The following is a 24,980-nucleotide window of genomic DNA, read 5'->3' as shown; positions in this document are numbered from 1 at the left end:
TAAATTCAATGCTATAAGAAATGTTAAATAAACTTCTCCAGGAAAAAAGAACTAATCCAGATAAGCATCAGGATTGGTCAACTTCTCTGTGAAAGGCCAGATATTAAGTGGTATAATGGTAATATGATTTGAAGGTCGACTGTGATAAATTAAAGACACATACTGATAAGTGTGTAACAACCACCCCTAAAAAAAGATAGCTGATAAGCCAATAGTAGAGATAAAACTGAATCATAAAAAAAATACTCAATCCTTAAAAAAAACAGGAAAAATGGGGGGAAAGAACAGAGCAAATAGAAAACAAACAGCATGATCATAGATTTAAATCCAACCATATCAACTACATTAATGTAAATAGTCTACATTCCAATTATAAGGCAGAGACTGCCGTATTGAATAAATTAAGAGTAATATACTGATACAGTTGACAGGAACAGTATAGAAACTAAGAATAGAAAATTAGAATATTAGAAAACTGATTTATGTACCTATAGTAGACTGAAATTCTGTTAGATTTATATAAATATTTAAGAAATTTAAAAACATCTCAAATGAAAGCAAATGAATATAATTAAGCTCAAACTTAAGTAATCATGAGTTGACTATTTTTTGCCTTCCTTTAATTTCCCCATATTTTAAGGTCTCTATGTTAATTTTCCCCCACCTGCCCAAATATAGCAATGTTCATAAACACTGACCTTGCCATGGCTTCTTTCCACTTTCTGAAAACATTTATTCAGGGACAGATTATGTCGAACAGAATTCTTCCAGCCTGTTGGTGCAGTGGCAAAATATGGGAAGCGGTCCAAAATCCAGCTATAAATTTCTTTGACAGGCAAACATTTATTTGGAGAGTGTTCAATAGCCATGTAAATGAGAAGACTAAAGGAATATGGGGGCTTTGAAGTTGCTGATTTTTTTTCTGGGTTCGGATAGCAAGATGGTCCTAAGGATGGCACATCATCTCCCTCTATGTCATACAATGGACTAACAATTGGAAGACCCTCACTTCCGAAGCTGAAGTTTGTTAGAAGATTAGTACTTTCATGAAGCCAGTTCAAGTTTGTGAGTTCATCATCTGCTGACTCACTGTCCACTAGAGTGGCCTTAGGCCTGGCAGCATCAACAGCTTCAGGCAAGCTTCCCATTTTGTAAATCTGGCTTAATCCTGCAACCTTTTCAGCTCCTGGAGTTTCAGCTCTCTTTTCTGGAGTCATTCCAATTACTGGACCCATTTACTCTTACAGTTCTGCAATAAAGGAAACAATTGTCAATCAATATAATACTTAAGATTTTAAGCTCATGGAAAAAGAAAATACATATTTAAATATCACCAAAATCAGAAATTTTTCAATCAATTATACCACATAATATTTAAGCACAATATTTGTGTAACAAAGACATTAAGGTTACAATACAAGGAACAGAGCTTATTTCATGGTATTAGAAATGACTGTAAATAAAATATAGTATTAAAACACCATATGTATGAGTGACATTAAGAAAATTAAATAATTGTGAATACTTACTAAAGTGCCTAGCCCACAGTTATAGCCTAATGGTAATGCTTATTATTAAAAATGAGCAGACTTTCTTTGAATTGTAAGACTTTATAATCTATGCATTTTAAGGATCTATGACCTATTGTAATAGTCATACATATGGCTCGATACAGAAAATAACCAAATTTAAAACATTGCTTAAATAATAATTCCAAATAAACCCTTTCCTCAAATATGAAATAATTATAAAGAGATAAACAGTTTCTAATATTTTTATAGTATATCATACTAAAAAGATAACATTTCTTATTCACTAAATTCATTATCACCAAAATTAAATTTACTATAAATTTATTATTTCTTCTGTACATTCTAACATTTTTAATTGAATTCTGTATCATCTCATCAAGTACTGACACCGAAAGGCTGACATTCTTGAAGTAAAATTTGAATTGTAACTATTTTCAAGGAGAAGAAAGAAAGATATTTCTAAACTACCCTTTTTTATTTCTATTTTCTCAAATGTCTTTTGTTTTGCTTTTGGAACATACTTCAATACAAAAAACTTATGATGGGAGAATAACTGACCAAAGAGAAAAGTAATAGACCTAAGGTGCTATTTAATTCATTTTCAATGGTTCATAAAAGTACCCTACTTACGAATTCAGTGAAAAACCTTCCATGTCTTCCTATTCTATCTACTTATGCTTATATAACTGAAATAAGAGAAGTATCTCCAGAGTTTTACTTTACTTAGAACAAAGCTGGCAGGTTACGCTAAGAATTATGAAAAAGATTTTATATGTATAACACTCCTATCTGGATTCTGGTAGCTACTAATAGATGTAGTCTCAAAGCACTTAATTATCAACAGCATCAGCTAATATTTTGGGGGCCAGATGTTGTGCTAAACACCACAAACTATATCTCAATTAACCATCAATTAAACTCTCTATATAAAGTAGGCACAATTATTAACCCAATTTTATAAATGAGGAAAATGACTCAGAGGTTAAGCATCCTGTTTTAGCTTACCTGATCAGTAAATGGAAACAACAGAATTTAAACCCAGAAAGACTGAGTTCTGAACCAAAATTAACTACTACATTATCCTGGTATCAATGCATACACATCACCTGTGAATACCAATGACTCAATCCTATCCATCTTAAATCTCATTATTGTTCTCTCCATATCAAGTTCCTATCTTTCTTACTTACACCTGTATCTATAACTTGACATATTAAGACACTTTAAAACAAAAAGATCAAACTGTAACAAATATGGTTTCTATTTCAATCAATTATGCAAACCACACATTCATAAACATACACACATCTGTGCATACATGCACACACTATATTTCAGATGACATTCTGTCCAATGTAGCTGACCAAATTATTCACTTTACCACCTAAGTCTCTCTACCCATAGAGAATTCCAAAAATGTGAATAAGAATTCAATGGCTGAAGAATGTCTTGCTTCCTTAAACAAACAAAAAAACTCTCAGCGCTCAACGTTCAAAGAAAAGAATGACTAATTTCCAATGTTCTAACTTTTACCTCTCACCTATATCTCCATTTATTTTCATTTACATATAGAAATCAGAGAGTAGCACATACCAGTAGCTAACATTTACTGAGATTTTACTATACTACAGATACTATGCTATGGACTTTATAATCTCTACTTACTCTGCATGGCTATTCAGTTCTGTGTATGGCCCTTTCAGCCATGAATTCTGTAATATGTAATTTTTTTACTTTTGTATTCCTAATGAATCTTAACAAAATGTTCAGCATGAATAGGCATTCAAATTATAATTATTTCAAACTGAAATGAACATATAGTCAACATATATGTTTATTCTGTATTTGCCTTTAAGAATTATTTTATTTTAGGAAAAACAAATATTGTTAAAATGTTAATACTACCCAAAGCAATCTACTTATTCAATGCAATACATATCAAAATAACACCAGCATTCTTCACAGAATGAACAAACAATCCTAAAATTTGTATGGAACCAGAAAAGACCCTGAATAGCCAAAGCAATCTTGAAAAAGAAAACCAAACCAGGAGGCATCACAATCCCGGACTTCAAGCTGTATTACAAAGCTGTAATCATCCAGACAGTATGGTACTGACACAAAAACAGATATTCAGATCAACAGAACAGAATAGAGAACCCAGAAATGGACCCACAAACGTATGGCCAACTAATCTTTGACAAAGCACGAAAGAACATCCAATGGAATAAAGACAGTCTCTTCGGCAAGTGGTGCTGGGAAAACCGGACAGCAACATGCAGAAAAATGAACCTGGACCACTCTCTTACACCATACACAAAAATAAACTCAAAATGGATGAAAGACCTAAACATAAGACAGGAAGCCATCAAAATCCTCGAGGAGAAAGCAGGAAAAAACCTCTTTGACCTCAACCACAGCAACTTCTTACTCAACATGTCTCCAGAGGCAAGGGAAACAAAAGCAAAAATTAACTATTGGGACCTCATCAAAATAAAAAACTTCTGCACAGCGAAGGAAACAATCAGAAAAACTAAAAGGCAATCGACAGAATGGGAGAAGATATTTGCAAATGACATATCAGATATAGGGTTAATATCCAAAATCTATAAAGAACTTATCAAACTCAACACCCAAAAAGCAAATAATCCAGTGAAGAAATGGGCAAAAGACATGAATAGACACTTCTCCAAAGAAGACATCCAGATGGCCAACCGACACATGAAAATATGCCCAACATCACTCACCATCAGGGAAATACAAATCAAAACCACAATGAGCTACCACCTCACACCTGTCAGAATGGCTAACATTAACAACTCAGGCAACAACAGATGTTGGCGAGGATGCGGAGAAAGAGGACCCCTTTTGCACTGCTGGTGGGAATGCAAACTGGTGCAGCCACTCTGGAAAACAGTATGGAGGTTCCTCAAAAAATTAAAAATAGAACTACCCTATGACTCAGCAATTGCACTACTGGGTATTTATCCAAGGGATACAGGTATGCTGTTTCGAAGGGACACATGCACCCCAGTGTTTATAGAAGCACTATCGACAATAGCCAAAGTATGGAAAGAGCCCAAATGTCCATCAATAGATGCATGGGTAAAGAAGATGTGGCATATATATATACAATGGAGTATTACTCGGCAATCAAAAAGAATGAAATCTTACCATTTGCAACTACATGGATGGAACTAGAGGGTACTATGCTAAGTGAAATTAGTCAGAGAAAGACAAATATCATATGACTTCACTCATATGAGGACTTTAAGAGACAAAACAGATGAACAAAAGGGAAGGGAAGCAAAAATAACATAAAAATAGGGAGGGGGACAAAATATAAGAGACTCTTAAATATGGAGAACAAACAAAGGGTTACTGGAGGGGTTGTGGGAGAGGGGATGGGCTAAATGGGTAAGGGGCATTAAGGAATCTACTCCTGAGATCATTGTTGCACTATATGATAATTAACTGAATGTAAATTTTAAAAATAAATTAAATTTAAAAAAAAGTTATTTATTTTACAGGTGCCTGGGTGGCTCAGTTGGTTAAGCAAAAGATTTCAGCTCAGGTTATGATCTCACAGTTCGTGGGTTCTAGCCCCACATCAGGCTCTGTGCTCACAGCTCGGAGACTGGAGCCTGCTTCAGATTCTGTGTCTCCCTCTCTCTCTGTCCCTCCCCCGCTCACACTCTGTCTCTCAAAAATAAATGAATGTTAAAAAATTTTAAGAATTATTTTATTTTAGAAGAAATCCTTAATGCTAGAAAACATCGTAACTAGTAACAATCATAAAACTGAAATTCACTGTTACTATTAAGGAAAACATCGTAACTAGTAACAATCATAAAACTGAAATTCACTGTTACTATTAAGGAAATGGGAGTGAGGTAAGCCATTTGCCTAAGGTTCTAAAACTAGTAAACAGTAAAGCCAAAATCATAAACTGGGCTAAGTTCAATATTCAAGTTTTTTGTCTAGTAGAGTACACTCAATCTCTTAAGGAACTTACATTTTTAGCAGTACTACTTAAAACAAATACTGTTGACAGAATAAGATATATATTCCCCTCTGAAACTAATTCAAATGTTTGCAAATATATGTTATTCCTCTGAATTACAAGTTTAGAATAAAGTCTCATTACTTTAAGATGTAAAGCAATATTATGACAGCATATATGCCAAAGATTACACAAACTGTACAGCCAAGCAAAGTTAAAAAATCAAGTACTGACTGAAAGGTTGACATTCTCTTCATAACGTTTCAACGGTGACTGTATTTTCAAGGAGGGAAAAAGAGCTGTTTCTGAACTATCCTTTTAGAATACTTCAGGACATCATCCATTTAGAATACTAAGTCCTGGGGCGCCTGGGTGGCTCAGTCGGTTAAGCATCTGACTTCGGCTCAGGTCATGATCTTGAAAGTTCATGAGTTTGAGCCCCGCATCGGGCTCTGTGCTGACAGCTCGGAGCCTGGAGCCTGCTTCAGATTCTGTGTCTCCCTCTCTCGGCCCCTTCCCCGCTCATACTCTGTCTCTCTCTGTCTCTCAAAAATGAATAAAATCGTTAAAAAAAAATAAAAAAAAACAAAGAATACTAAGTCCACCACAAAAACAGACAAAGGATCTTTTCCCACAAGTCAAATAAAGATATAACTATATAGCAAACATATTAGAAAATACCAAACTTTGCCAATAAAGAAACACAAAGCAATTGATAACACATATGGTATGATAACGTATTTAGCACAATGGTTGGTATACAGTAAGCACAAATATTAGACATAAAAATATCAACTTTTGCCCAAATTGGCAATGGTTTAAAAAAATATTTAATACATGATTTTGGGCAAGGACCTAGTGCATTTTAGAATGCTAAATGGTAGTGTGTACCAAGAATCATTTAAAATGTCATACTCTTTGACCCAATAATTCATAGATTAATGAAACAGAATTGAGAACCCAGCAATAAACCCACAAGTATATGGTCAATTAATCTAAGATAAAGGAGACAAGAACAACGAGGAAAAGACAGCCTCTTCGACAAATGGTGCTGGGAAAACTGGACAGCTACAAGCAAAAGAATGAAACTGGACCACTTTCTTAAAGCATTCACAAAAATAAACTCAAAATGGATTAAAAACGTCAATGTTAAGACCTGAAACCAGAAAACTAAAAGAAAAAGTCAGCAATCTCTTGGACAGCAACTACAGCAATATTTTTCTAGATCTGTCTCCTCAGGCAAGGGAAACAGAAGCAAAAATAAACAACTGGTACTGTACCAACCTAAAAAGCTTTTGCACACAAAGGAAACCATAAACAAGATGAAAAGGCAATCCACTGAAAGGAAGAAAATATTTGCAAATGATATATACATTAAGGGGTTAAATATCCAAAATCTATAAAGAACTCTTACAACTCAACACCAAAAAACCCCTAAATAATCCAATTAAAAATGGGCAGATGACCTGAACATTTTTCCAAAGACATACAGATGGACAACAGACACATGAAAAAATGCCCAACATCACTAACCACAAGGAAAATGCAAATCAGAACCAGAATGAGAGGGGCACCTGGTGGCTCAGTCAGTTAAGCATCAGACTTCAGCTCAGGTCATGATCTCACAGTTTGTGAGTTCAAGCCCCACATCAGGCTCTCTGCTGTCAGGGCAGAGCCTGCTTTGGGTCCTCTGTCTCCCTCTCTGTCTGCCCCTCCCCGGCTCTCTCAGAAATAAATAAACATTAAAAAAAGAGAGAGAGAGAAAGAGAGAGAGAGAGAGAGAGAGAGAACCAGAATGAGGTATCACCTTATACCACCCAGAATGGCTAGTATCAGAAAGATAAGAAATAACAAGTATTGGTGAGGACACGGAGAAAAGGGAATAGGGAACTCTCATGAACTACTGATGAAATATAAATCAGTACAGCCACAGTGGAAAATAGTACGGAGATTTCTCAAAAAATTAAAAATAGAAGTATCATACAATGGATAAATAAATAAATAAATAAATAAATAAATAAATAAGATATGGTATATATATGCAATATTGCTCAGCCATAAAAAGGAATGAAATCTTGCCATTCGTGACAACATGAATGGACCTAGAGGATATTACGCTAAGTGAAACAAGCCAGACAGAGAAAGACAAATACCATATGATTTTACTTACATGTGGAATCTAAAAAACAAAACAAACAACATCAATAAAGAGAGAAGCAGACTCACAAATATGAAGAATTGGTAGTATTAAAGGGAAGAGTATGGGAGGGATGGGTAAAATGTGTAAAAGGGATGAAGAAATACAAACTTCCAATTGTAAATAAATAAGTCACAGAGATGAAAAGTACAGCACAGGGAATATAGTCAATAATATTGAAATCTACTTATTGTGATGAGCATTTTATAATGTATCACTTGAATCACTGTGTTGTATACCTGAAACTAGCTTAATATTATATGTCAACTATACTTCAATGAAAAAGTCATACTTTGACCCAATAATTCCACTTATGAGTCATTTCAGTGAAATAATCCCACATAGGAAAAAAAGATTCTCTCCCTCTCCTCCTCCTCTTACACACACACACACACACACACACACACACACACACACACGTATACACGTTCACTGAAGAACTATTAAAGACAATAGAAAAGTATAAACAACTTACACATTTTATTATAAAGAAATAGCTACACTGAAATACATCTACTCAATCTAATATTTCGTCATTAAAAACGATTTTCTTGAAGGCTATGAAGGTAAACAAAAAACTATTTAAAACATGAAAAAGTAAAAATACATAAAAAGCTAACAGTGTTTGTAGTAGTAACTCGGTAATTGTTTGCTTTTTTCCAGTTTTTTTTAATGTGTTTATTACTTTATATTAAAAATTAAAATACACTCAAAGGGGAAAAGGTGTGCTAGAGTATTTTTAGTTATAGTATTTCTACTTCACAAGAATCAAATCACAAAAAGGTCCGGACATATCAAAGGCTTCAAGTCAAAAACAGAAGTTACCTCTTAAATTCAGTACAGCCTATTCTATTGCCAAGCTTTTCTGTAAAACAAATTAGCTCACTGGTAAATAGGGGAAAGATTTTAGTACAATGTGAAATCACACTGGTTTATAAGTGATCTTTTATAGCCTATGATTTTTGCAGTACTGAGAAATAACAGCTGAACCCAAAATAGGCTAACATAGTAGAACGCTTGCAAACTGCTGAGAATGCAGTATTGTACACAATTCTCATTCAACCCATGTTTTTCCTCCCAGCACAGTTTGGCCACATGCATTTTCTTGGAAGTGTTAACGACCTCCTCTCTCCAAATTTTTATGCATTTTACCCTGGCCTCCATAACCCTGTAGCTTCCACCCTTCCCTTGCATGCCTTTCCATCAGGCTATTTTCATCTTTTTTTTTTTTTTTTTAATCCTATTTTGTAGTGTTTATTTGTAAGTAAGTTTAATATATCTTTAAAAATATCTAACATACTTATTAAGATTTATTTTGTTAGTGTTCTGATTATAAAACTTCACACTTTTAGGTGAATTGGCACAATATTTAGTGTTTTCACAAATTCATAGTATATAATATTACAACAGAAAGACCTATGTATTTCACACCCAAAATTTTTTTTAAAGCTTTTAGTTTTGTTTGGGATAATTCTAGTTTTATGAGAAAGTGCCTTCCTTAAAATGAACTGAAACCATTCAGTAACAGGTCATTAATACGAGCATGGCAGTTTGCTTTTTAAAGCAGAACAAGTAAAGAAATACAAGGAAATCTGGGCTAGTGATGTAACGTTTCCTTTTATTAATAAAAATAATACCTCAACAAACCACACATAACTGTTACACATACATGTCACTCAAAAAAGCATTTAGGGGGGCGTCTTGGGTGGCTCAGTCGGTTAAGTGTCTGACTTCAGCTCAGGTCATGATCCCATGGATCATGGGTTTGAGCCCCACATCAGGCTCTGTGCTGACAGCTCAGAGCCTGCAGCCTGCTTCAGATTTTCTGTCTCCCTCTCTCTCTGCCCCTCCCCTGCTTGTGCGCTCTCTCTCTCTTCTCTCTCTCTCAAAAATAAATAAACATTAAAAAAGCAATTTAGGGCCAGAGACCAAGATGTGGGTTTTTGAAAAATGTACTCTACTTTTCTCAGGTACGGTAACTAGCATAACCCAAGTAATAAATACATCCACTAACAAAACCAATTCCTAAAAGACACTGCTACAACAAAAGTAGGTAAATGTACAAGACAATTTTGCAAATTACACATTTGTATTAAGACTCCAAATCTTCTACGTTTCAGGAAAAAATTGCGTATCTTTAGCAAAGAATTTAAAAGTGGAGTTCAAACAAGCCCATTACAATCAACTCTGCAACCTCTGCCTAAAGGTTCACTGTATAAGGCCCATGGCAGGATCTCAAGAAGAGGGCTCAGGATTAAAAGGTATATTTTTCACATTGTACAGTTCATTCTTTCTCAAAGATAACTAATAGATATCTGTATGTTTCCATGTTATGTTCAATATTACAGTGATATTCTACTCTGGAACAAGAAAAATAAAACTCCATATTGGAATTCTTGGATCATTTCCCAAAAGGTTAGAGGAGAGCACTTTTTTTAGGTCAGTATTAACAATGGTCTGAGAGAAAAGGCTTGACAGAGCCTAGAGAAGCGAAATCAAGGTACAGAATTTGAGTATTACCCTGGTATTAGGGGTGCTATACTGATAGCTCTTTTGCCCAAAATAACTAAGAAACATCCTAAATACAAAATGTTAGTTATTATCATACAGCTTTTTGACATTTGTCATGTTTTTAATGACTGTATCACAGACTAGGCAAACAAAAACATTTTTTTTTTCATAGTTTTACCATGTTAGGATCCCTAAATATTATTTAGCCCTCTATTGTTCTTAAACATCATGTAAAACTTAATTGTACTGAAACTTGTTCTCCCCCCCCACCACCAAATTCATTAAGCTTATAGCAGCAGTAATTCATTTTTACAGATGACTGGTATTCTACTTTTATGACTATACCAAATTATTATCCTCTTGAGGACAATTATTTATGTTTGGGCTATTACAAGTAGCATTGCTATGGATATCCTTGTTCACATCTCCTGGAATACAACTGCCAAGAACTTTTCTGGGGTACACAACTAAAAGCGAATATATTGAGTAGAATTGTTGGGTTACAGAATATTCTTCTCTTCAACTTTCACTGGTCACGACAAATTGCTACCAGCAAGATAGGTGTACTCTGCTCCATACACCCATTAAAAATTTTTTTGCCACCTGATGACTATGAAATTTCATCTCCTTGTGTTTAATTGCATTCCCAGATTAATAATGGAAGCTGAGTATCAGGTATTCCTCACTTTTCAAAATTCTATTTCACCACTTTGATTCTACAAAAGACCTACATTAGTACCGGTCAAAGAGGACTTCGCTTTTAGGAAAAGGCAAAAAGTGAAAACAGCATTCAGTGTTTGTTTTGAAGTGTGCATTAGAGAGATGGCCCACACCTCCAGCATGGAGAGTGTTACTGGCAAGCTGCTTACCTAGGGAAGGAACTATACTTAGCACCTCAGCATCAAGCTGCCATAGCTTTGAAATGTACCTGTGGGCTTCTGTGCTTTCTCTGGATTTATTTTGTGCATCCTTGGCAATATGTGTCCTAAGGCATCAAAAAGCCTACGAGAGGTTATTTTTGGGGTTTAGGAATGTTCAAAATTTTTCCATATAAATTAATGGTAATTGCTTCTTCACTTTACACCATTTGGCTTCCTTTCTTATAACTGTTGTACTTGGTAGCAAGAGAAAACCTGTATGTAAGAAACTTCTAATTGTCTAACTCATTTATACTGTTTGTGCACTAATCCTTATGTGTGATGCAAATATCTTCCTTAGTAGATGGTTTGTCTTTTAGTCTATTTATTAGTTGTCTATAAACGAAAAAGTTCTTACTTTAATATGGTAGAATTATTAACCCTTTCCTTTATGGTTACAGTTCTCATTTAAGAACTCCTTCCTACCTTAATTCATGTAAGTTTTATCCATATTGTCTTCTAAAAGTTTTATAGTTTTGCCTTTCACATTTAAGTCGTCAATTCACCCAAAATGTATCTCTGTATTTTTATTCAACTTTTACATATGATACACAATTGTTCCAAGTATAATTTATTAAAAAAATTTTATCCTTCCTGTTGGGGGAAACATCTGCATTGGCATCCCTGAAACATTTTTACTGGATATGTGGAGAATGAAAGGTCTTAAGTGGGTCCATTCTCAGGGTTTGTGTTTGCTACAAGCACACTGAGGATGACCTAACATCTCCCAAAGAGCAGTTCAAATTCTACTAACAGTTCTTCTTTCATTCATGAGTATTTAGAAGATTGTTTCTTAATTGCCATATGATTTTTTCTCTTACTGATTTCTAACTTAAATGGACTTTAGGATACTAATCCTTTGAAATTTGTTGAAACTCGTTTGGCCCAGTATGTGGTTGATTTTTATAATGATTTGGCTGATGTTTCCAGTGATTAGATGAAAGAGATGTCCACTGGATTAAGCTTGTTAATTACTTGTTAAAATTTTCTATATTTGTACCAACTGGGGTGGTGGGGGGCTGCTTTATCAAATACGAAGGAAGATATATTACAATATCCCATTATGCTGGTGAAATTACTCCATTTTTCCTGGTAGTTGTTAATTTAGCTTTTTTTGTGGTTACAGTTATTAATTAGTTGCATACAAATTTAAAGCTATTATTCTTGCAAAAATGAAACATTTTCCATTTCACATCAATTCTTTTCCTTTAGTAATTCTACTAGTTTTAACATCTATTTCAAATGATATGCCAGCTTTCTTTCCACTCGTATTTACCTGGTATATCTTTTTCCATCATTTTACTTCCAACATTTTTTTCCTTTTGTTTCCTTGTAGTGTTTTAAACCCCACAGAGCTGAACATTTTAAATATAAGGTGTAGATATACTTGTATTTACTTCTAACACCTTATTTAGTGTTCTCTAGGTTTCTCTCTCTTTTTTTTTTTTTTTTTTTTTTTTTGCTTTATTTTTTTCCCTGGTTCTACTTTTTACCATCTATTAGTTTGGAAGTTATATATTTATTTCTATTACTAATTGTTACCTTAAAATTTTTACCATGAACACTTACCAAAATCCAAAGTCACCTTAATTTTCTTCTGAGTAATAAAAAGATCTTTGAATACTAGCTTTAATCACCTCCTCCTGGTTTATAAATAACTGGTATTAGTAAGTAACTAAAATAACTGATACTTTAGTTCTAGTTTTTATTATTTATAGTCAATAATACTGATAAATTATATTACTTATAATTTTTATTAATTTACCCATATACTTACACTCTCTTTGATTATTCCTTCCTGAATCTCATACTTGCTATGACCATTTTCCTTTTATGTAAAAAGTGGTCTGCTTTTGAACTTTCATATTTTATTTATCTGAGCATGTCTTTATTTTGTCCTTGTTTAAGAATTCTAGGTCATAGTGTTAGATTTATTTAAACTGAGTATATCATTTCATGGCCTTCTGCTTCCATTATTATTATTGAAACCTGATATTCCTTTAAAGGTGTTCTGTTTTCTCTTAAAAATTTGCCCTTTATTAACCTCTTCTATATTTTCCATTTTCTTATCTCTCTGTTGCATCCTGGATTTCTTCAGATGTATATCTTTCATTGTATCAATTTTTCTTCAATGGGATCTCCTTACTCTAATCTATCTTTTGAATTTTAATTTCAATTACTACATATTTTTATTTCTAGAGCCAGTGATTCTTTACAAGATGTTTGCTCTTTTCCTCATTTAACCTGTCATTGAACACATTAAATGCACTAATTTTATATTTTACATCCAATAATTCCAAGCTGTGAGCTACTAACAAGTCTGATTCTGCCTATTTTATATTACACTTTGTTCCTTAGATGGTTGTAAATTTTTATTAAAAGCCACTCATTTTCATTAGAACTTCATCAAAAGCAACTCTTTGATGATGATGACTTGTGTTGCTTCTGTCCGACTCCTGGGAATAGTAACAATACAGTATCATTTAAAATTCTTAGCTTAAGATTAGTGTGCATTCAGGCTGCAAACCCGTGTGATAGCTAGTTTGTGGTTACCAAATTTTCAGTAGAGATATTATTTTCCCGTTAGCATCAACACTCTAGAAAATAATTATCTTTGTCGTCTCTAACGACACGAAGGGAAAGATCCCTAGACCACTTTTGCATTTGGAGGTATAGCCCTTTGGGGGCTCCACCGTAATGGAGAACACTGTTTCCTCCTAGGTGTTTTAACTTGGCTGGATCTGGCTTTGCTTCCACAAGGGTAAGAAAACATAAAGTCACTTGATTTGGTAAATACCCTCAAGGCAATAGCCAACTTCAGCACTCAGCTTACCTCACTAGGTTTCCAATTAGTGCTCAGTCTAAAAATTCTTTACTTTTGTGCCAGAGCACCGATGCATTTTAGCCAGCATTTTAAGTTGTCAGCAGAAAGGCTGGTCCCCTGGACTTACTTTGCCCCCAACCTTATTTTGCCATGCCAAGGTCCCCAACCTTACTTTGCCATGCTGTTGGAAACAGAGGTTTATATTAGTTCCTGATGGCAATATCACTAAACTACATTATCCTGTATCTTAGAGCACTGTTTTAAATTCCTTCTGCCTCAACACACTTGAAGAATCTGACTCACTCTTCTATCAATAAGAATTGCTCACTGTGACAGTGATTCCCTTCTAGAAGTAAGTAGAAGACATTTCCCAGGAGGTGGAAGGTAGTTATCAAAAATTGTGCACGTTTTTTTTTTTTTTTTTTTTTTTGGAGGGTGGTTCTTCTCATCCCTTTTAAAAATCATATTCTTTAAAGACAGGATGGAGTGCCTAGGTAGCTCAGTTGGGTGATCATCTGACTCTTGATTCTGGCTCAGGTCATGATCACATGGCTGTGGGATTGAGCTCCATGTTGGCCTCTGTGCTGAGTGTGGAGCCTACTTGGGATTCTTTCTCTCTCCCTCTGCCCCTCTCCCCTAGTCACACACACTCTCTCTCTAAAAATAAAATAAGTAAAAAATAAAATAAAAATAAATATAGGAAAGATATCTTAACCCTTTAACTATGATTCAGGTTCATCATTATAAACAGACTTGGTAAAGAATATTTATAGGGCTGTTCAAGTACATAGGACTATTTGCCACTTTATCAGTGTTTCTCAAATCAAGGTGTCCGATGGATATATTCCAGGGGCCCAAAGTTTTGCAAATTTTCATTCTGTGCTTTTATTTCAGAGTATAAAAATGTATTTTAACCATTTTCAAAGGGAAAAATGAAAGACTTATTTAAAAAAACTACTTCAGGAAATGATGTCAGTGATTCTTAAAATAGGATCTATAATTTTTTCTTTAAGGGATCCACATATTAGTCAATTTGAGAAACACTGCTCCACGCTAAAAGGCTTCACCTTGCTATGCTTGAGTTACTAGATTAATCTTCTTAGTTCTATATCCTCATTCTCATTTGTACTACACACACTGTACCTCATTGACCTCTTATCTAAAATCCTTGAGGGCAGATATATTTGAGAATTCAGAATATTTTGGAGTTTAGAAAGGAACTACAATGCAAATATGATATGTTGTATGATGTGTCAGTGAGGTCTGAGGCAGTACCCCATAACAAACATGTGGATATTTCTGTAGCAAAATGTAGATTCACATTGAGAGTAAATAAAGACTATCAGTAGTCTTACATCAGTTCACATCATGTTTTGCTACCAAATGGGCCAAGAGAAAACTTTGGTTTTCAAAGCATTTTGGATTTCCTAAATCATTAATATGGAATTATAGTACCATTGTCAACTATAGACTAGAAAGCCAAAATATTCTTTTTAATTTAATTTTTTTTTAACATTTATTCATTTTTGAGAGACAGAGAGAATAAAACATGAGCAGGGGAGGGGCAAAGAGAGGGAGACAGAATCCAAAGCAGGTTCCAGGCTCTGAGCTGTCAGCACAGAACCCAACGTGGGGCTCGAACTCATTGACTGCGAGATCATGACCTGAGCCAAAGTCAGACACTCAACTGACTGAGCCACCCAGGCGCCCCCAAAATATTTTTATTACAATTTCATATAAGATCACAGTAAGATCAATAAGTGTAAAGAGTTCACCATAAAGTGCATGAATTTAATGCATAAACTTTGTAATTTTCCCCCCCAACTATTTAAGAATCACTTTTTGTCTATTTGTGGTTTAATAGTTGAGGATACAAAATAAGTAACTTCCTGTTAACAGGAAATACATATATTACGAATTGTAAAATGTCAGAAGTACCTAATCATATATAGGAATTTAAATACATTCCAAAGCTAATGTATTAGCTATACTGGATTATAATTACTAGATCTCTACATCTAGCAATGTGGATAAAAGGAAGAGAAAGAGAACTGTAAGATACACGGTATTCAGAATAACCTCTCCTGGTCCTTTTTAAAGAAGTTTTAAAAAGGAAAACAAAACAAAACAAAACAAAACAAAACCCTTTTACTCCTACTATATTCACAGCTCTGTTGCCATAGTTGTTCACTATTTTACCGTAGAATCTAACAACCATGGCACAAGTGTAAAATGAAAGACTTCTTCCTTGAGAAAGGAATTAATACATGTAATACTAGGAGATATTTAACCAAAACTTGAGGTGGCAGCATATCTGAAGTTAAAATTGTGAAGGATAAGCAATTTCATATTCTAAAAAAATAGTAAAATCTAAATCACTATATTATTCTTGATATTACAATCACATCTGGCAGTAAAGCAGAGTTAAGAGCATAAGCTGTGAAGAGATACTGTCTTAGTTCAAATCCCAGCTCTGTCACTCCATAGGATACAAATCACATGAAAATATAAAAAGAATATAAAAGAGAATATATTTATATATAAAATATAAAAATATAAACATACAAACATATAAGTACACAATGAATACTAGCTACAGAGATGGTAAGCATTGTTACTGTTGTTAATTTTTTAAATTATTATTAGTTTTCTTTCTAGGGTAGATTTATAAATGGTACTCTTTCAAATACAAAAAAATAGGGTACAAAATCAGTAACAATACTTTATGTTTTGAAATTTGGAAATAAAAAAAAACATGCTAATATTACAGAGGGATCTCCTACCACTCACCGGACTTCTCAGAAGAGTGCTGCAATAAGTTTCATCATGTTCTTTTGCGACTTTCACTTCCTTATTCTATTTGTATCCTTGCACTTCATATGTTATATCAGTATTTTACCAACTGTGCTACATGACAAAACTCTTCTTCAAATCTTTCTAGTTTAAATAATCTAAAAGATCCTAAACTATGTAAACTTTTAGAACACTTTAGTATTTTGTTATTAATGGCCTCCAAAAACTCTTAAGTTCCTTTAGTAACAGCTCTGCCTGATGCTAACATTTTCGCACACCAAAAAAAGAATTAAAAAATAATAACTACACTACCTCTGAAGTAAAAAAAAAAAAAAAAAAAAGTTGAGTTTTCACTAGTAATGATGTTCTCAAAACAAAATGAAAAAATAGTAGTGGCAAATATGCTATAATCAAAGCAAAACAGAAATATAAATATCTACATATATAGTACATTCATTTGTATCCAACTACTTCAGAATCTACTATCCTGTTACAGAATTCTTAACAAGTTAAAATATTCAAAATAATCTCTTCTTTGAAGATTATTACTTACAGAATTATGATTTTAGCATATTTATAATCCTTTAAAAATATGGGTTCATAAAAAGTGGGTTCATGAATATATTTACTCAAAACCCCCCAAATCAATCTCGCAGTCCAGCAATTCTCATGAATATGAAAGTTTTTTTAGTGTATACTTTAGTAATACAGATCTACAACAAATAAGGAATAATTGCAGTTAACTCAGTTCTATTAATGATGTGCTTAATACTTCTAAAAAAGTGCTTTTCTTTTTTTTTTTTAAGTTTTATTTATTTATTTTGGGGGATAGGGTGGGGAAAGACAGACAGGCAGAGGGAGAGAATCCCAAACAGGCTCCATGCTGTGAGCACGGAGCCAGATGCAGGGTTCCATTTCACTAACTGTGAGATCATGACCTGAGCCAAAATCAAGAGTCAGAAGCTTAATCTGCCACCCAGACAGCCCAAAAGTGCTTTTCAATTATATTATTGAATCTCCTCATGTTACATTTTTTGATTTTAATTTTTTATTTTATATATACTATAGTTCTTCAAGCCCTAAATCTAAGATACTATTTGCAAAATAATTTATTAATTATTAAGATTTATTTTTAATCCATTATATTACCTAGGAATTCTCATTAGGAAATAAAGAAAAGCACCAAAATATACTCAGATCAAAATAAAATATGATAGTCAATTCTTGATATCCCAAAGCAAATGTATTCTGATTTTTTTCCTTGCACCCCCCCCCCCCAGCTGATCATTGAATATTTCTTTTCCTAGCATATTTCCTAGATTTATTCAACAGCATAGTAAGATTATAACAAGATCAACATAAAATATTTTAGCAGTTTACAAACACTAATTACTTTCTAAATCTCAAGAGTTTCTCATTTTAAAAAAAGGAAAACCCAAAAAGGGTAATGAGGAAAATCAATTTTGCTATTAAAAGCTTTTACTCTACTAGAGTGAGAAGGGGAACCATGCCATCTGTTAACTGGGAAGAAGATGAAACCAACACTTGAGCAATTGTACAGAGAAACCCTGATGAAGACTTTCAGTCAGTCCTATGCTTAAAACAAGCGTCTGGCCTACAGATAAAGTTGTTTCTCACCATTTTCACTCTTCTAGTCTAGCTTCCTACTTAAAATCAGTCTCATTATAAACACTTTAAACATGTGAATTCATAAGGCATGTGGCAAATGAATATCATTTTTAAGTTATATTTAATTAAATGCATAATTTCTAATTCTCTTTTTACATGGCCTTAAATACATTTGGAAAGTTTATTATTATTGACTTGCCTTCTTTCTTCCAACCAGTAACTTAATGTCATCAGTAAATCTAACACTCTTGCAAATGTCAAAAGAGCAATCAAAGAGTAGGCCCCATCTTTCTCATCCAATCACTTTAAAGTAACAATATAAAAAAATATTTGATTTGAGCTAAGACAACAACCCTAGCAAAGGGAAATGAAAACAAATCTACCACAGAGATATGCCATAGCATAGAATACAAAATGTTTGTGATTTTATTAGCATGTCCTGGCAATGACCTCAATTTTTCACTGTAACTTAAACTTTGTCTCTGATGAAGATAAATACATAAAAAAAGGTTTGATTCCATTTCCTTTTCCTTTCCTCACCTCCAATGTCCTTGGGAGTAAACTACTGCCATTAATTAATTGTAATAAAATAACTTTTCTCAATGTTGTAAGTCATACCATTATATTTCCTGGATTTATTCAACAGTATAATAAGACTATAATAAGCTCAATATAAACTATTTTAGCGGCTTACAGATACTAATTATTTCCTAAATCCTAAGAGTTCTTCATTTTTAAAAAAGGAAAACAAGTTTATTCCTGTTCATTTATCACATTGGGAGCAAAAATTAAGTGTAACATTTATTGAGCACATACTATTTGAGCACATGTAACAAATAACAAACACTAGAATTTTAACGACATTCCATTAACTCAAAATACCTGATAACATTGGTAACCCTCAGGTAAGAAAAAAATTAGACATATAAAAGGAAGGAATTCACAATCCTTCCTATTAAATAATAAAACCTTCATTTTGAATAAGATTCTCTATTATAAATACTGTCCATCCCATAAAATCCAATACTGAGATTAAAAGGTAGATTAAAATACCAAATGTACTGCAAAAAAGATGTGTGTTTGATTATAATGCTACATGATGTCATGTATCCAGGACAACTGAAGCATTATGGTCTCTCAGGGATAAAACTGCCTCTTGGTCATAGATTTAGGTGACACAGCATGTGATCCATTGTCTCTACACAAAAAATGTGTGCAGCTGCATTTTCCAGTCAAGAAAGAGCAGGAAGGGGGGGGGGGGTTGGATACAGAATACAAAAGGGTCAAAGATTTGTCTCATAGGGAAACTGTTTTTCAAATAGGGGTAAAAAAATAAAATTGAGTGGAGGAAAAGACCTTCCTCCAACTCATGCAGAAAGGAGAAAACACTAAAATCTGGGGGAACAAATTCTGTTGTAACCTTCCACTGAATCCACTCTTCTTCCCTAACTTGCCCAGGTACACAGTGTAACCCATGGTTTAAATACAATTTCTATCTAAATAATTTTATGCTATTTGTACTCAGTATATAAAATTGTCCTACACATTGTTGCAGTACTTGTCTCTTAAAGTGTCTGTTGTTCATCAGTTTCTTGGGGAAGTTAAAATGAAGCAATTGCTTTATAAGAAAAAAAAAAAAAAACACACACAACACATTTGCTTCTAACCAATAAACAAACCTGGTATTTTCCATATAAAGAACAAACATTTTTCTTTAAAAAATGAATGCTAGTACCTAACCCTACCTTTCACACACAGAAATGCTGATCCAAAAAGCAGTACCACAAAAGATCTAAATTCAGTGAAAATTGTTTTCTCTGATAAGGAAAATGGCTGGTTCTCGTAAACATTTTTTTAAAAAGTTGATAACGTGGGGCGCCTGGGTGGCTCAGTCGGTTGAGCATCCCGCTTTGGCTCAGGTCATGATTTCACAGGTTCCTAGGTTTGAGCCCCGTGTTGGGCTCTGTGCTGACAGCTCAGAGCCTGGAGCCGGCTTTGGATTCTGTGTCTCCCTCTCTCTCTGCCCCTCCCTCACTCACACTATCCCTCTCAAAAATAAATAAAATGTAAAAAAAAAAGTTGATAACAAAATGACATGAAAAACTTCTATTACTATCTAAAACATACCACTAATTTAATTTACATGTTACTGAATATGATAGGGAAATTTAAAAATGCAGTACTAGCTCTTAGAATAAATCTAGCTTAAAAAACCCATCTTTTCTCAACCTTTGGTACTACAATCAATGTGGTGTCCAAGGAAAACATGTTAAAGGCTGGAAAACACTAACAACACATAAATAAAAAAATAAAAGTAATCACTAAAGGAGGGAAATATCCTTGCCATATAGAATTAGAAGTAATATCACCTATGTTACAAACTATATAGTGACCAGTTAGCCAAACAGCACTTTGGTTCTTTGACAGTCCTGTACTGACAGCACTGAAAAAGTAACGTTGACAGGAACAAAGTTACAGAAACCTGAAAGTCAACAGATTTAATGTCCTAAAGGACCAGGGTAAATTTGGTTGGCATTTGAATACAAACAGCAAATATACTGTCATCGAAATTTACTTATGTAGAAATGATTTTCAATGCCTCAGTCATGCAATAAATCTACTACAGCCAATTAAATGGTTCCACTGAAAATAAGCATTTTTTTAAAAGTACATCCATGATCAGAAATACATTTAATACAGGCAGAAAATATCTTATCTTACTAATAGCCCCTTACGTCAAATTTGGAAAGCAAAACTTAGGACTCTATACCTAATAAATTTAATATACTGATTTGAAAAAATTTTTTAATGTTTTATTTTTGAGAGAGAAAGAAAGCGAGGGAGGGGCTGAGAGAGAGAGAGAGGGAGGCACAGAATCCAAAGCAGGCTCCAGGCTCTGAGTTGCCAGCACAGAGCCTGACGCGGGGCTTGAACCCACAAACGTGATATCATGACCTGAGCTGAAGTTGGACGCTCAACTGACTGAGCCACCCAGGCGCCCCTAATATACTGATTTGATAGGTCATTCTAAAAACAACACAAAAGTATGATTAATTAAAAGTAAGTACAGTTTTTTTTTTTTAATGTTTATTTATTTTTGAGAGAGAGAGAGAGAGAAAGAGCATGAGCAGGGGAGGGGCAGAGAGAGAGGGAGACACAGAATCTGAAGCAGGCTCCAGCGCTGCAAGTGCTGATGCTCAGAGCCTGACTCGGGGCTCGAACTGTGAGATCATGACCTGAGCTGAAGTCTGACTCAATCAACTGAGCCACTCAGGGGCCCCTAGAGGTAAGTACATTTTAAGTAAGACTCAACTAACCCTCTGGGGCACCTGGATGGCACCTGGGCTCACTGCTGTCAGTGCAGAGCCTGCTTGGGATCCTTTGTCCCTCCTCTCTACCCCTCCCCTGTGCTTGTACTCTCTCAAAAATAAATTTAAAAAAGGTTAACAAAAGACTCAACTAACCCTCTATGTGTAATTACTGAAATAAAATATATTTATGCTAAAAATTATTAAAGATATCTTGGGCCACCTGGGTGGCTCAGTCATTAAGCGTCCGACTTCGGCTCAGGTCATGACCTCGCGGTCTGTGAGTTTGAGCCCCGCGTCGGGCTCTGTGCTGACAGCTCAGAGCCTGAAGCCTGCTTCAGATTCTGTGTCTCCCTCTCTCTCTGACCTTCCCCTGTTCATGCTCTGTCTCTCCCTGTCTCAAAAATAAATAAAACGTCAAAAAAAAATTAAAAAAAAAAAAAGATATCTATGTTATTAAATAGACTATCTCCAGGACATTTTAGAAAGTAACACTTAACCTAATAAACATTCAAGTTCCTAAATAAGCTTACATGGAATATAACCTAAATTCTTAATAGCCAAATCAACTGTAGCTATACATAGCTAAGAAGTCCAGATGTCACTACTAGTAGATAGGATCAGCCACTGAATGGATGTTAGTTCCATTTGATAATACAGAGAATATTGACAGCAAAGTGGCTGCTTTTCTTCTTGGAGGCAGATCAGTGTTTGTGGTGGTGGTGGTGTGTGTGTGTGTGTTTGTTTTGACCTGTTGCATTTGGCTTGTGAGATATTCAAATAGAATGGTCATTTGGGATATATGTGATCTGAAGTTCAGAAGAGAGATCTGGTCTGGGGATAGATTTTGAGGAAATAGTTAAATCTGAAATCTGCCCATCTTTCTCCACCTTCATAGTCACGACAGTAGTGCGGAGCAATATTTCATTTCTCATCTAGGTTACTATAACAGTAATCTATATGAATGGTACCCCTCATAACTGTGTTCTGCACAAACATATGCAGTGGCTCTGACAATATGTTTTTATTTTATTTTTGTTTTATTTTAGAAAGAGAGAGCTCGAGTGAGGGAGAGGGGCAAAGGGAGAGAGAGAATCTCCAGCAGGTTCCATGCCCAATGCAGAGCCCTACACGGGTGGGGCTCAATCCCACAATCATGACTTGAGTCAAAATCAAGAGTCAGACACTCAATCGATTGAGCCACCCAGGCATCCAGACAATATCCTTATAATTAGTCTCCCTGCATCTATGCCTGATCCTCTCTCAATCTGCTCTCTACAATACAGAGTAATCTAATAAAATGCAAATCTGACAAGGTCTCTTTCTTGCTTTATCCATCAATGGGGCTCTTAAATCCAAATGCAAAGTCCTTTACATGGTATATAAGATCTGGCATGACAGCCCCTATCTAACTTCTTTGACCACATCTTTAGCCACTCTCTCCCTGGTTCTCCCCACTTTAGATGTCTAAATAGGCCATGCTTTCTCCTCCCTCAGGACCTTTACAAACGTTACTTCCTTTGCCTGATATACTCTTCATTTCACCTAGCCCTGGCTGCTATTTATCATTCACAGTTCAGCTTTAAAATCTTAAGGGAGGGGCGCCTGGGTGGTTCAGGCAATTTGAGCATTCTAGCCTCAGACTCTTGATTTTGGCTCAGGTCATGATCTCACAGTTGGGAGATGGAGTTCCATGTTGGGCTCCGTGCTGGGCATGGAGCATGCTTGGGATTCTCTTCCCCTCCCAGCCCCCCCACCCCCACTGCATACATGCTCTCATCAAATAAAATAAAATGAAATAAAATAAAATAAAATAAAATAAAATAAAATAAAATAAAATCATAAGGGAAACCTTCTCCACATCCCAAACTAGAGGGGGCCTTAAGTTCTGTCTTTCCATAATATCCTATACTTTTTGATAACATTTATCTTGAGATGGCTTAATACATATCTTTCCTAACTGACTGAAAGCTGCATAATGGCAGAGCTGGTTGTCTGGTTTGTTTAATGCTCAAATATTTGTTGTCTGTCAGATCTGGGTTCTAGCTCTGCAACCACTTAACTTGGATATCTATAAAATGAGACGGTTGGATTTTTGTTCTATACTAATCTAAATGTTATTAAAAATGGAAATTCAAGTATTAATAGCTTTCCTGTAGATACATACATGGTAAGACCTATATATATATATATCCTATATATATATATATATATATCCTATATATATATATATATATCCTACCCATATGTATACTTCCTATGTGTGTTTGTATAAATCACGTACACATGATTTATGTAAATGAGAGCTAATACTTTCTTATATGAAAACATTTACTGAATGTTTATGATACCAGGAATTGTTTTAAACTTCACAACAACTCTACCAGGCAGATTAGTGTCCATTTTATATAATACGGAAACATATAAAGAGAGATAAAAGGTATGTCCATAATCACAAACTCTGAAGGGAGTATAGCTCCAGAGCTCATACTCTTCACTACTTCACTAGCTGCCACCCTGCCCAGACTGCTCCATTAACTACAAAAGATTTTTAAAAAAGTACATACTGTCATCAATATATCTGACTCAATATCTGTACCCTCAAGCTTATTCTTCTCTCCTGGAAGTTAGTCCAAACTAGACTATTCCTGCCCAAATACTTTCTGTGCATTTCTCTATTTAGATTATTGCTTCAGCTATTCTAACACCTGGATTGTCTAGCTTCCCTAACACCATTCAGCCAAAACCGTAATGACAATTCCTCCATGTAATTACCACCTGAACTACTTTTAAAGATGTTTATCTCTCCTATGTTCCAACTGCATTTATTCCTCCTTTTTTTACTATGGTTATTTCTGTCAGTAGCTCAAAGCAAACAACAGAAATGAAACCACTTTATAAACACTAAAGTTCTATACCTTATAAAGGACTTAAGGCTAAAACAAACAAACAAGCCCAAAAAGAATAGAAAACAATGGGCACAACAACCCTAAGTAATTTAAGCAAGTATAACCTGGCTGTCACTTGCTGCCAACCACATTAGACATGCAAAGCCCAAATTATACCATATTATTCATTTTTTTCAACTAAACAAAAGAGATATTTTTATCAAGCTATATGGAACAAAAATTTGAAAGGTGAAATATGATATTCATTAAAAAATATTTACTGAGCAATCGACATTCAAGCACAGAAAACAATGCGAGATAACATGTTTTCCATTCTGCTTGGCCAGCCTTTCACTTAAATTTTAGTTCTCCACTTAG

The 24,980-nt window shown here is 34.5% G+C and overlaps 1 protein-coding gene across 1 annotated transcript in view; it reads right to left on the bottom strand.

Annotated features, from left to right (window-relative positions):
- Positions 1-24,980, bottom strand: part of FOXN2 (forkhead box N2) — a 66,254-nt gene that overhangs the window by 28,558 nt on the left and 12,716 nt on the right. Inside the window, 1 exon segment of the mRNA XM_030310563.1 lies at positions 693-1,249. Coding sequence (XP_030166423.1) covers positions 693-1,235 — 543 coding nt within the window. The 5' untranslated portion in view covers positions 1,236-1,249.

This window comes from Lynx canadensis, chromosome A3 (genome assembly GCF_007474595.2).
Source record: "Lynx canadensis isolate LIC74 chromosome A3, mLynCan4.pri.v2, whole genome shotgun sequence".
NCBI lineage: Eukaryota > Metazoa > Chordata > Mammalia > Carnivora > Felidae > Lynx > Lynx canadensis.
This window is presented reverse-complemented; position numbering and strand designations above follow the sequence as displayed.